At 38.3% G+C, this 11,562-nt stretch overlaps 1 protein-coding gene across 2 annotated transcripts; it reads left to right on the top strand.

Moving 5' to 3' along the window:
- Positions 1 to 1,674: 1,674 nt before the first annotated feature.
- Positions 1,675 to 8,904, top strand: LOC138651095 (C3a anaphylatoxin chemotactic receptor-like). Of its 2 annotated transcripts, none has more exons than XM_069741082.1 (3): positions 1,675 to 1,759; positions 6,970 to 7,033; positions 7,860 to 8,904. In XM_069741082.1, exons 2-3 carry the CDS (start codon positions 6,975 to 6,977, stop codon positions 8,806 to 8,808), a joined length of 1,008 nt encoding a protein of 335 aa, XP_069597183.1. In that variant the 5' UTR covers positions 1,675 to 1,759; positions 6,970 to 6,974; the 3' UTR covers positions 8,809 to 8,904. The 2 variants fall into 2 exon arrangements, with proteins under 2 accessions (XP_069597183.1, XP_069597182.1); XM_069741081.1 differs by having other exon boundaries at positions 1,679 to 1,738.
- Positions 8,905 to 11,562: the final 2,658 nt, after the last annotated feature.

Genomic DNA, 11,562 nt, shown 5'->3' on the forward strand with positions numbered 1-11,562 from the left:
CTCGATCTTTTGCTCATTCTCTTTTCTCTCTCCATCTCCCTTTTTCTTCTCTTTCTCTCTTTTCCAATTCTCCATCTCTCTTTTTTCTCTTCTTCTCTTGATTGCAGTCCATCTCTGGCGTATCACCCCTACTCTGGAACCCTCTACCACAACACATCAGACTCTTGCCTACCATCGAAACCTTCAAAAAGAACCTGAAGACCCACCTCTTCAGACAAGCCTACAACCTGCAGTAACCACCGATCGACCAAACCGCTGCATGACCATCTCTATCCTCGCCTACTGTATCCTCACCCATCCCTTGTAGATTGTGAGCCCTCGCGGGCAGGGTCCTCTCTCCTCCTGTATCCTCACCCATCCCTTGTAGATTGTGAGCCCTCGCGGACAGGGTCCTCTCTCCTCCTGTATCCTCACCCATCCCTTGTAGATTGTGAGCCCTCGCGGGCAGGGTCCTTTCTCCTCCTGTATCCTCACCCATCCCTTGTAGATTGTGAGCCCTCGCGGGCAGGGTCCTCTCTCCTCCTGTACCAGTTATGACTTGTATTGTTTAAGATTATTGTACTTGTTTTTTCTATGTATACCCGTCCTCACATGTAAAGCGCCATGGAATAAATGGCGCTATAGCAATAAATAATAATAATAATGATCTTAAACTAACAAACTTTTTCCAGTTCCTAACTTCCCTGGGAGATATAGCATTCCATGCTCAAACCCCCACTCGATTGTTTATCACTCCCCGCACTTTTCTTACATATACTTACATCCCGCTAATTCAACCTAATATTTTGTTCTATTCAGCTTCCATTTTTAGTCCTAGATTTCATCCTGCAGTTTATCACTTTCAGTATATCATTCCATTCTCAGCATCATTGTTTTCTTCTTCGGGGAAATATTATTATTCTCCTCTTTATGTTTTTCTAAGTATGCTGATACATTAATAAGTTTACTGTGAGGTGGCTGAACCATTATCATCTACATTACAACTGTGTGACAGGAGCAATGCAATAATCATCATCATAATCTGTGATAGAAGATTTTTGTACTTCTTTCACTTTTTAGTCCTGCCCCATACTTTCTTAGTTCTTAACACTGAAAAGGTATGATCCCATGTAGTGTCTGTCTCACAGCTGAGATGTTACTCTTCTGATTATTAATGGATGATCATTGCATGCAAAGATGCTCTGCCAAAATCAATCAATGATCAATCAATCATTTTTTAAACCATCCATTGGAAATCTGCAGAGAAATTCAGAAAACTGTCCCCACTTTAAAGAAACCATATTTACTGATAGAGAGATGGATTAGAACAAACAACAGACAGCAATCTACACAGAAATGAGACACAAAGTGGACGGAACTAGGCAGAATTCTTTCGAGTTAAGACTTCATTTTTATTAAATGAAGAGATTAAAATTGTTGCCATTTATTACATTGGCTTTCCCATAGACTTAAATTGAAATCGCTTATGACGATTCGTTTTCTACTTTACTTTTTTAGAATTATGTGTATGTTTTACATTGAAATGTCAGACATGTCTGTTTTTAAACTGACATTTCTTACATTTTAACTGAATATACATCTAATCATCCAATGAATCATGTTCTACTTCATAATCTCCCAGAATACATGCACATGAAAGCAATAAGACGGAACAAGCATGTTGCAATAATTTCCTGTCCTTCTGCAGCAGACTATCGGAGAGGAAGCAAAAGATTGAATGCAAAATCTTCTTTTTCGTGTAAGTATGAGAAATTAAAAGGTAAGACATTGAAGAATATCTATATTTATAAATTAAATAGAAAAAAATTTCTATATATAATAATATAGTGAAATCAATATTAAATACGCTAGAAATTTTCTAAGTCAAAATATTTCTGAAGGTGCTGTTGATGTTTCTCCAAAAGTGTCTATGAGCTTTCCACATCCTGACACTAGAATTTTGGGCCATTCCTCAACGTAAAATTGCTCCAGCTAGATGGTTTCTACCGGTGAACAATAATCTTGAAGTCTGACCGCAGATTCTCAATTGGATTAAGGTCTCAGCTTTGACTGGACCACTGCATTTTCACATCTCACTTTAAACCACTCGAATGTTGCTCTAGCAGTATGTTTTGGGTCATTGTGTTGTTGGAAGGTGAACCTCCATCCCAACCTCAAGACACTGGAAGGCTGGAACAGATTTTGCTCAAGAATACCCCTGAATTTTGCATCATCAATCTTTCCATTGACTTGGACCATTTTCCCTTTCCTTGCTGCTGAAAAATATCCCCACAGCATGATGCTGCCACCACTATGTTTCACAGAGTTCTTGGAGGGATGGAGTGATGAGATGATTTAGTTTGGCACCAGACATAGTGTTTACCTTGTTGGCCGAAAAGTTCAATTTTGGTCTTATCTGACCACAGTGCCTTCCTCTATACATGTGGGGAGTCTCCCGCATGTCTTTTGGCAAACTCACAATGAGCCTTAGAATTTTTGTGCTTACGTAAAGGCTTTTCCTGCCCACTCTTCCATGACCACCATCTCTATGAAGTGTACAAGATATTATGGTTGTATGGAAAGATACTCTAGTCTCTGCTTGAGAACTCTGCAGCTCCTTCAGGATTACCTTTGGTCTCGTGCTGCCTCTCTGATTAATGTCCACCTTGCCCGGTTTGAGAGTTTTGCAGGGTGGCCCTCTCTTGGCAGGTTTGTTGTGGTACCATGTTCTTTCCATTTGATGATAATGGATTTGATAGTGCTCTGGGGATCATCAGAGATTGGGATATTTCTTTATAACCCCACCCTTACTTGTGTGTCTCAACAACTTTGTCCCAACTTGTTTAGAGATCTCTTTGGTATTCATTGTGATGTTTGGTTAGTGTTGGAAGACAAGGGGGGTGGAGGGCACCATCGTACTGCCACAAACTGGGATTCACTTGGAGTATGTCAAGCCAGAGTAATGAAAAAGAAAAAAGAGACATACACAACACCAGGGATCACCAAAAAAGGATAATAGATAATAATATCGTAATAAATTTTATTAAAGTCAAACAAGACACTCCAAACAATTAAAAACATTTAAAAACCAGAACGGTACATATCCCAAATAGGGAATACCCCCCAAGACCCAAAAGGCTTTATACCAGGAAATGTATACATATAAGGAATAGCATGTAAGTTCGCAGCACAATAGATAATATAAATGGACATATACAATATATAGCTGTTCAGGGCCCGGAACTGTAATGTTTGCTCTATAGGCGTATAAACACTATGGCCATAGTGAATAAAAATTGGAGCTCCCAAAAAAACATGAAAAAATCATATATACCAGATGTTGATCCGACTCAAGGGCATATATGGCCCAGACATGAAATGCACCAATAAAACACAGATGTAGGTACGAAGGGCAGGATCAAAAGACTGATTAGTCTAATACTTTTATATAATTAGTCTAATACTTTTATATAATATATATATAAAAGTATTAGACTAATCAGTCTTGTGATACTGCCCTTCGTACCTACATCTGTGTTTTATTGGTGCATTTCATGTCTGGGCCATATATGCCTTTTAGTCGGATCAACATCTGGTATATATGATTTTTTCATGTTTCTTTGGGAGCTCCAATTTTTATTCACTATGGCCATAGTGTTTATACGCCTATAGAGCAAACATTACAGTTCCGGGCCCTGAACAGCTATATATTGTATATGTCCATTTATATTATCTATTGTGATGCGAACTTACATGCTATTCCTTATATGTATACATTTCCTGGTATAAAGCCTTTTGGGTCTTGGGGGGTATTCCCTATTTGGGACATTTTCCGTTCTGGTTTATAAATGTTTTTAATTGTTTGGAGTGTCTTGTTTGACTTTAATAAAATTTATTACGATATTATTATCTATTATCCTTTTTTGGTGATCCCTGGTGTTGTGTATGTCTCTTTTTTCTTTTTCATTAGTTTGGTTAGTGTTGCCTCCTGTTTAATGGTGTTACAGCCTCTGTGGCCTTGGAGAAAAGGTGTGTACGCTCTGACATGCCATGACTTAGATTGCACACAGGGGACTTCTTTTCACTTAGCATGTGACATATGAAGGTAATTGCTTGCAGCAGAAATTTTTAGTGGCTTCGTTGTAAATGGGGCAAATACATATGCATCCCTTAAATTTAATGTAAGCCTACTTTTTCTCACTTCACTAACTTAGACTATTTAGTGCTCACACAATTTGGATTACTAAAAAAATTAAACACAGGTTGTAATGTAACAACATAGGTAAAAAGCCAAGAGGAGTGAATAATTTTGCAAGTCACTGTATAATTATATATATGTTACATTTTCTAATTAAATACAATTCTTAGTAAAATCTAATTAAACACAATTTTCTAAGCAAACATATTTCTAAAGGTGTAACTGACATGAATTGCTGAATGTCAGTAACAACCCATCCAACCCACACAGCCAAAGAAATCAAACCATAGATGTCCATAAAATAAGTTATGTGTAATAATGAGAAATTAAATGGAAATATTATTGAACACATATTGTTGAACACATAAAGAAACAGAGGTGCTAAAAGCCATGGAAAGTCATGACACCAGCTGACATCTATCAGTAGTTAGAAAGCAATCCTGCTACTTACCAAAAAATAATATCAGCTGCTTCAACTGATTGCCTTTAAAAATGTGTCTTATTACAAAGGTGTCACACAAGAAAAATCTCATGATGCGTTAAACCAATGAGCTGTCTTAAGACCTTTGCAACCTTATTGTTGCAAAGCATACGGCATTAACAGATTATTTTCTAAACTACTGAAAGTTCCAGGGTGCTCTGTTGGGGCCATAAACTGGAAGAGGAAGTAAGATCTTTTCACCATAAACCAGCTATGACCTGGTGCTCCACGCAAGATTTCAGACAGAGAAGAGAAAATAATTAACAGAAGAGTTGTCTAAGAGCCAAGGACCACCGGTGGAGAGCTAAAGGAAGACCTGGAATCAGCAGGTGCCATTATTTAAAAGAAAACATTACGCACTCAACTTCCAAGGCCTGTATGCTTGCTCACCACACAATACTACACTACTGACCAAAATGCACGTTCAAGCTATTTTATAGTTTGCTCAAAAACACTTACACAAGACTGTGAATTACTGAAATTATATAGTCGGGTAAAAAGAACAATATTGACCTTTTTGGATGCGATAATGCACACCATTTTTAGAGGTCACTGCATATCACCCCAACAAAACCATTCCAACAGTGAAGTTATGAGGTGGGAACATCATGGTGTGGGACAGTTTTTCAGCATACGGAACTGGCACACTTCATGTAATTAAAGGAAGGAAGGAACAAATGTTCCTAAACATTTTTGATAACAATCTGCTGCCATAAACCAGGATGATGAAGAAGAAATGAGGGTGGATATTTCAGAAAGACAATTATCCCAAACACACAGCCAAGGAAATACGCAATTGGTTTCAGAGAAAGAAAATAAAACTGCTAGAATGGCTGAGCCGATCACCGAACCTGAATCTAAGAGAAAATGTATGGAAGGATCTAAAGCTCAGAGGTCATAGAAGGAGTCCATGGAACCTTCAGAAATTAAAGATTGTTTGTGTGGAAGAATATGCCAAAGTCATACATGAGCAATGCCTGCAACTAGTTTCTCCATACAGTAGACATCTTGAAGATGTCTTCACCACCTAAGGCTTTTGTATGAAGTATTAAATACATTTCAGTCATCTTGTTCAATACTTTTCTCCTGTGTCATTTGTCATTAATACACATATCTTAATTTAAGTACATGTATGGTTTTAATTCTTTGCCTTTGTTGATTGGATGGGTTGTTCACAACATTTGGTGAGAATTTCCAGTCAATAGCACCTTTAGAAATGTACTTAGAAAATTGGTGACTTATTCAATACTTACTTCACCTGCTATATATATACAAAAGGGACATAAATGGATAACAATTCTAGGCATCGTGGTTCCTAATGGTCTTAATGAATCTATTGGGTTCTCTTCCTTTTTATAACATCTCTGCTACCAATTTGATAAGATTTTAATCTTCATTTTTCAACAGTTTTTCATTCGTGTAGTCATATGTGGGTATTTATTTACTTTCCTAATATCACTCCAGTGCGTTCATGATTTAAGGGTAACGTCTTTTCAACCCAAGCAGGTCATATTTGGGGAAACCTAAATACAGTCGACACTTCAGAGCTTTTATTTTCCAATCTGTATTGTTTATTAGTTTGCCATCTATTTATATAACTATTATCTGAACAGATAATAGGTAGAATGAAATTTAAAAAAATGATAAATATCTTGAACTCACCTGTCACGCTCCAATCAGGTGGTCTTCTTTGGTGTAGAAGGCCTCTTCTTCCGTCAAGTGTTATATACAGTATTACTCCAGCACTTACCATCTTTGGCGCTGTCTAGGTTCCATGTCATCTTGATGTTGAGTGATGCACACCATCACGGCCACTCGGTGCATATTCAGAACGGAACATGCCAAGAGCTGGAGGCAGACACAGACACTGCACAGTACAGAAGAAAAAGCCATACCGGACAAAAGAAGACCACTTCGGTGTGCTCAAAAAATATATTCGAGTCCCCGCGGCTGTATATCTTGCGACAGCCACAACACATGCAGAGACCTCCTGTTTGTAAGTCAATCCCTGTACGTGTTGTGGCTGTCGCACAGCCGTGAGACATGCAGCCGCGGGGACTCAAACATATTTTTAATTTTTCAAGCACTCCGAAGACATTCGGTTAGCACAAGAGCATGCTCGAATAGCGCCTTAACCAAGCACTCATCACTAATAGCTACCTCTGAATCATAAATAAGAGAAATAACTAAATAATAGAATGCACACATTTTGTACAATGAAACTAGATGTGTTTTTAATAAAAGAAAATTTCTTATTTACTTTTTATGATTTCTCTTTAATAACTATTATTTGTATGTATCTTTCTTTCAGGTACAATGGATACCACCAAATTCAACTTGAGTTTACTTGATACACTTCTGGATTACGATGACCCGTAGGTTTATCTTCCTCATGTTATATTACTCTAAGGAAAATCAGTGTAGACTTTATTCATTTTTACATCTGAGTCTTTGCCCAAAACTGCAGGCGATGCTATTTTTTTTTACATGCATAATTTATATTTTGTTGCAGAATTTTCACTTAATTGGATTGTCAGGTGAAAACAAGTTTGCTCCTACCCACAGGATAGGTGATAAATTGTTTGTCGGTGGGAGACCCACTGGTGGATCCTGCACTGATCATCAAATTGTAGAACTTTTATTCTCGCTATAATGGAGTTGCAGTGCAAATTCTTGACTGATGTTCTGTTCATAAGTGCTTTTAAGCTTCTTACGACAATCGTGCGGCGGACAGTCATTTGTTCTGATACTCCATTTTGTAACAGGGACAAAAGTGCTCCATTGTGGCTAAAAATGCACAGTTTTTCCTATCGGTGTAGGTCTCAGCAGTCTGGCCCTCACTGATCAGCAAATTATCATCTACCCTGTTGTTAAGTGCAACTATGTTTTCTCTAGATAACCCTTTTAAATGTTTGTGACATTCAATCTTTGTCTAAAAAGCCTGAAAGGGTCAAGGCTCATCATGAAAATTGCAAAGATATGGAAAATTTCATATAACTAGTCAAAAAATTCAGAACAGAGTTAGAGTATAATGAGCACTTAGTTCTTCGGTTATGGAATGGTGGAATATGCTGTAGTGACCTAACATCACATCGTGACCTCACTTTAGCAATGTCTTTTTTTCTCCCTATCCTCAATATGTTAACTAATAAAATATTAATATTTCATTATCCTAACTTCTTCCTTATCTCGATTTACAAGGTCAGATTATGACTCAACTTACTGCCTCATTTGTGAGCATATTTTGCAGAAGATGTCAATTACTTTCTATTCCATCATTTTTGCTCTCGGGATTATCGGTAATGGATTAGTCATCTGGATTACCGGATTCAGGATGAAGAAGACAATCAGTGCCGTGTGGTTCCTCAACCTGGCCATCGCGGACTTCCTGTGCTGTGCGTCTATTCCTCTGAGAATTGTAGACTGGGTTTACTTCTCTTTTTCAGAGCTACCAATACTTTTTTGCATATTCAGCATGATTCTGTTTACTCTAAACATGAGCGCCAGTGTTCTTCTCTTGACGGCCATGAGTATTGACCGCTGGGTCTCTGTCATGTGGCCAATTTGGGCAAAAGTTCATAGAACTTGTAAAAAAGCTAGAATCACAGTGGGAGTCATTTGGGTATTGAGTTTGGTCTTTACTGGTTTCATTTTTTACTGCTATAAAGTTTATAATCTTGAGTTATATGAGTGGTGTCTAACTTATGTCCAAAATGATGATGAATCTTATATTGATACACAACACACCATTCATATGATCAGAATCTTTATAATGTTTCTGATCCCATTTCTCATCATCCTGATCTGTTATGTCACCATCTTTTTCAAAGTTAAAAAATGTAAAAGATCCCAGAGATCTCAGGGATCCTCCAGGATCATCACAGCTGTTATCTTGTGTTTCTTCATCTGTTGGCTTCCTTATTACATCTGTCCAATAACACGTCTGTTTTATGAATCTGACATTCAATTCTTTACCGTAACCACTATAGTTATCAACCTGGCTTGTCTTAAAAGTTGCATTAATCCAATCATTTATGTTTTTATGGGTCAAGGTTTTAAACAAACCTTTTTCAGATCCATTCCCTCCAGACTCGAAAGCGCTTTAAACGAACGCCCTAATGACCCATGCGAAAACCAAGAGGATTGTTGAACCTATTCACATCACACAAGTTCCTAACTTAGTTTTCCATGTTTTAAAAGAATGTATCATTTAATGTTAAAATTAAATTTGATTGCATTATGAAAAGCTGGAAATCATATTCTTTGTTTGAAAATATGTAACTATATACCATATACCTTTTTAAGGCTTATCTACTAGTTTTGCTGTAGAGACATGGGAAAGGATAACAGTTATCTGATTAAGCGTAGTGGATAGGGACAGTGAAGTCTTCTCATTATTGTTGTAGCCCATCATGGTTTCATCAATATGAAGTAAGCTAAGAAATGAGCTGGTCAATTCTCGAGACTCCAGTGTCCAGGTCAGTGGTACTTAGCAGCTATACAGGGTGTGAGGCAGTGACCCCTGTTACAGCTAGGGGGGGTGTTTGTTCTCCCCATGACATGCACAAGGGCGTAGTGAGGCCATGAGGGGGCTTTACAGTCGCAGGTGATTACAATTGTTAAAGGTCCTGTAGTATAGAGAGTTGAGGCTGAGGAGTCTCAGGTGTGTCAGGGCCAGAGTGAGGCCCGGCAACCCACAGCATACACAGTGGTGCTGCTGTCCACAATGACTGGTCACAGATGTGGACAGGTCTTGTGCCCAGAGGTGAACTGGAGGTAGACTGTCCTGTGCCCAAAAGAAGGACTTGCATGTGTCAAAGCTACAGACAGGAGGATGTCAAGGTCTGTGTATGGCTGTAAGTAGATACTGTGATACATCGGTGCAGGACATCCATGGAACTAGTCACAGGAGGACTGGCATGTGTAGTGACTGCAATCTAAAGGATGCTGTTATGAACTGGTGTCAATTGAAAACTGAAGTTATATGCACTGAAGATATATGCATTTTTGTGGTTTGGAACCTTTTATGTTTGAACTTTGTGGGTCACTGCCTCTTCACTGCTACCAGTACACTACAAGGAGCACCACAATTTTCTTACCTTTTGGCATCCCTTGCGTGGCATTTGATTTGCCAGTGTTGTCACAACCTCATCTGTGCGACATAATGAACAGATGATCCTACGCCGGCTCTGGCTAGTCAAAGGCTTCAACATGGACGCAGGAAGGAGAGAGATTCATGGCACTCAATTCAAGCCAACAGGTACCACTGACCTGGAGGATGGACCGGAGTCTCATGAATCCATCCACTCATCTCTAGAAGTAGATAGTTGCCATTTTTTAAGGGCTGCATTATTCTTACAGTCAAACGATCTTTGTTTAGTTTGTAAGATGTAGCAGACCTGTGTTTAAAGGGAACAATCAGGGTGTTAGATCACCAACTAAAGGGTGTGTAAAGACCCTGTAATGCTTATCAAATCCATATCTTGCTTGTAGAATTTAGTTTGTGTAGGGGATAGACAGTGCTCATCCCGCTCCTCCTCCTCTCTCCTTATTTCCCCACCCACTGCCTTCCTCCCGGTATCTGACAGACAGTTTACTCTTCTCTCAGTGACCGACCTTCCCTACCCAGGATTATGTGGCGATAACATCATTTCCAAGCATTATCTTCCCACTCAATACCTGATGATGCCTTTGTGAGCTGGACTGTTGTTCTGCCCTCTCTTAATGAGGCAACATTGGGCAACGATGGCATCTGATCAGAATCTCAGGCAGGAGAGGCAGACCACTGATAGGACAGATACTTGCCAATTGGTGGTGGTGGGGAAATAGTTAATAAGGCAGGAGAGCTGGAAGTGAAGTCTCTGCTCCCTTAAATTGAAATTACAACATCAGGGCTGCATTTATCTACAATTTCCAAATTAAACATTACAAGCAAGATATGGAATTAATGAGCTTTAAATTGCCTTTGCACACATACTGTGTGTTTAGTTGGGGAGGCTAATATTCCGATGTCCGATTTCAAATGACAAATTCATTTTCTTGTAAAACGTTTTAATTTTTTAAAGTTTTACTTTCTATTTTTTAACAGTTTTTTTAATAGTACTACCTACATATTTGCTTTTGTAAACATTATTAAAATTAATATTTTTTTTAAATGCTTAGCAATTAATAAAATATACTATAAGTTTGAAGAATTTGTAAAACTCTTTTCAGAAAAGAGGACCTTTCACCGGTTTGAGAATGTTAAACTGGCCACATTTGTGAATAATAGCTGAAGAAATGAATTACAGAGATATTAGCTTGTAAAAAAGTCCATTTATAATTTATGTCATAGTTCAACTGATATTTTTCTTTTGGGGGTGTGGACTTCTTACCCTGTATGACTTGGTGGTGGTTGTAATTACATATATCTCTGCTGTACTATACCCAGTAGTTGACAGCAGTGACATCATTGAGCAGAGCAGGACTGTTTGTCATTACATGTCTCACGTAGAAACAGTGTGTTATGACTTTCTCTGTGGGCGTGTTCTTTTTTTCTCCTGTATGTTGCTGTAAGCTTATGATTGGTCAACAACATCATGAAGGGCGGAAAAAAGATGAATCTCTGCTAATGTCCCCACTGTCATAGCATGAATTAAAATCTAACCTTTCACAGCTAATATCTATGCTACAGAGAGGAGAAAAACTAAAAATAAACTACATTTTTTCAAAATCTGCAGCTGCTAGTCCACAATTTGGCCAGGTCAGCATACAAAACCAATGAAAGGTCCTCTGTGAGGAGAAGTTCAATCTAGAAAGAAAGAGAATTATGTTTCCAGAAATGCAGACCATACTGTTTATCTGCTTACTTGCAGAAGCACTTGTCATTAGTGTTGAGCATTCCGATACCGCAAGTATCGGGTAT

Source organism: Ranitomeya imitator, chromosome 10 (genome assembly GCF_032444005.1).
Source record: "Ranitomeya imitator isolate aRanImi1 chromosome 10, aRanImi1.pri, whole genome shotgun sequence".
In the NCBI taxonomy this organism is placed as follows: Eukaryota; Metazoa; Chordata; class Amphibia; order Anura; family Dendrobatidae; genus Ranitomeya; species Ranitomeya imitator.

Bases quoted from the DNA above. Each gene is read 5' to 3' on its own strand.
- LOC138651095 (XM_069741082.1), top strand. From the start codon at position 6,975: ATGGATACCACCAAATTCAACTTGAGTTTACTTGATACACTTCTGGAT. The intron at 7,034-7,859 runs GTAGGTTTATCT...TCGATTTACAAG, and splicing joins CTTCTGGATTACGATGACCC to GTCAGATTATGACTCAACTT.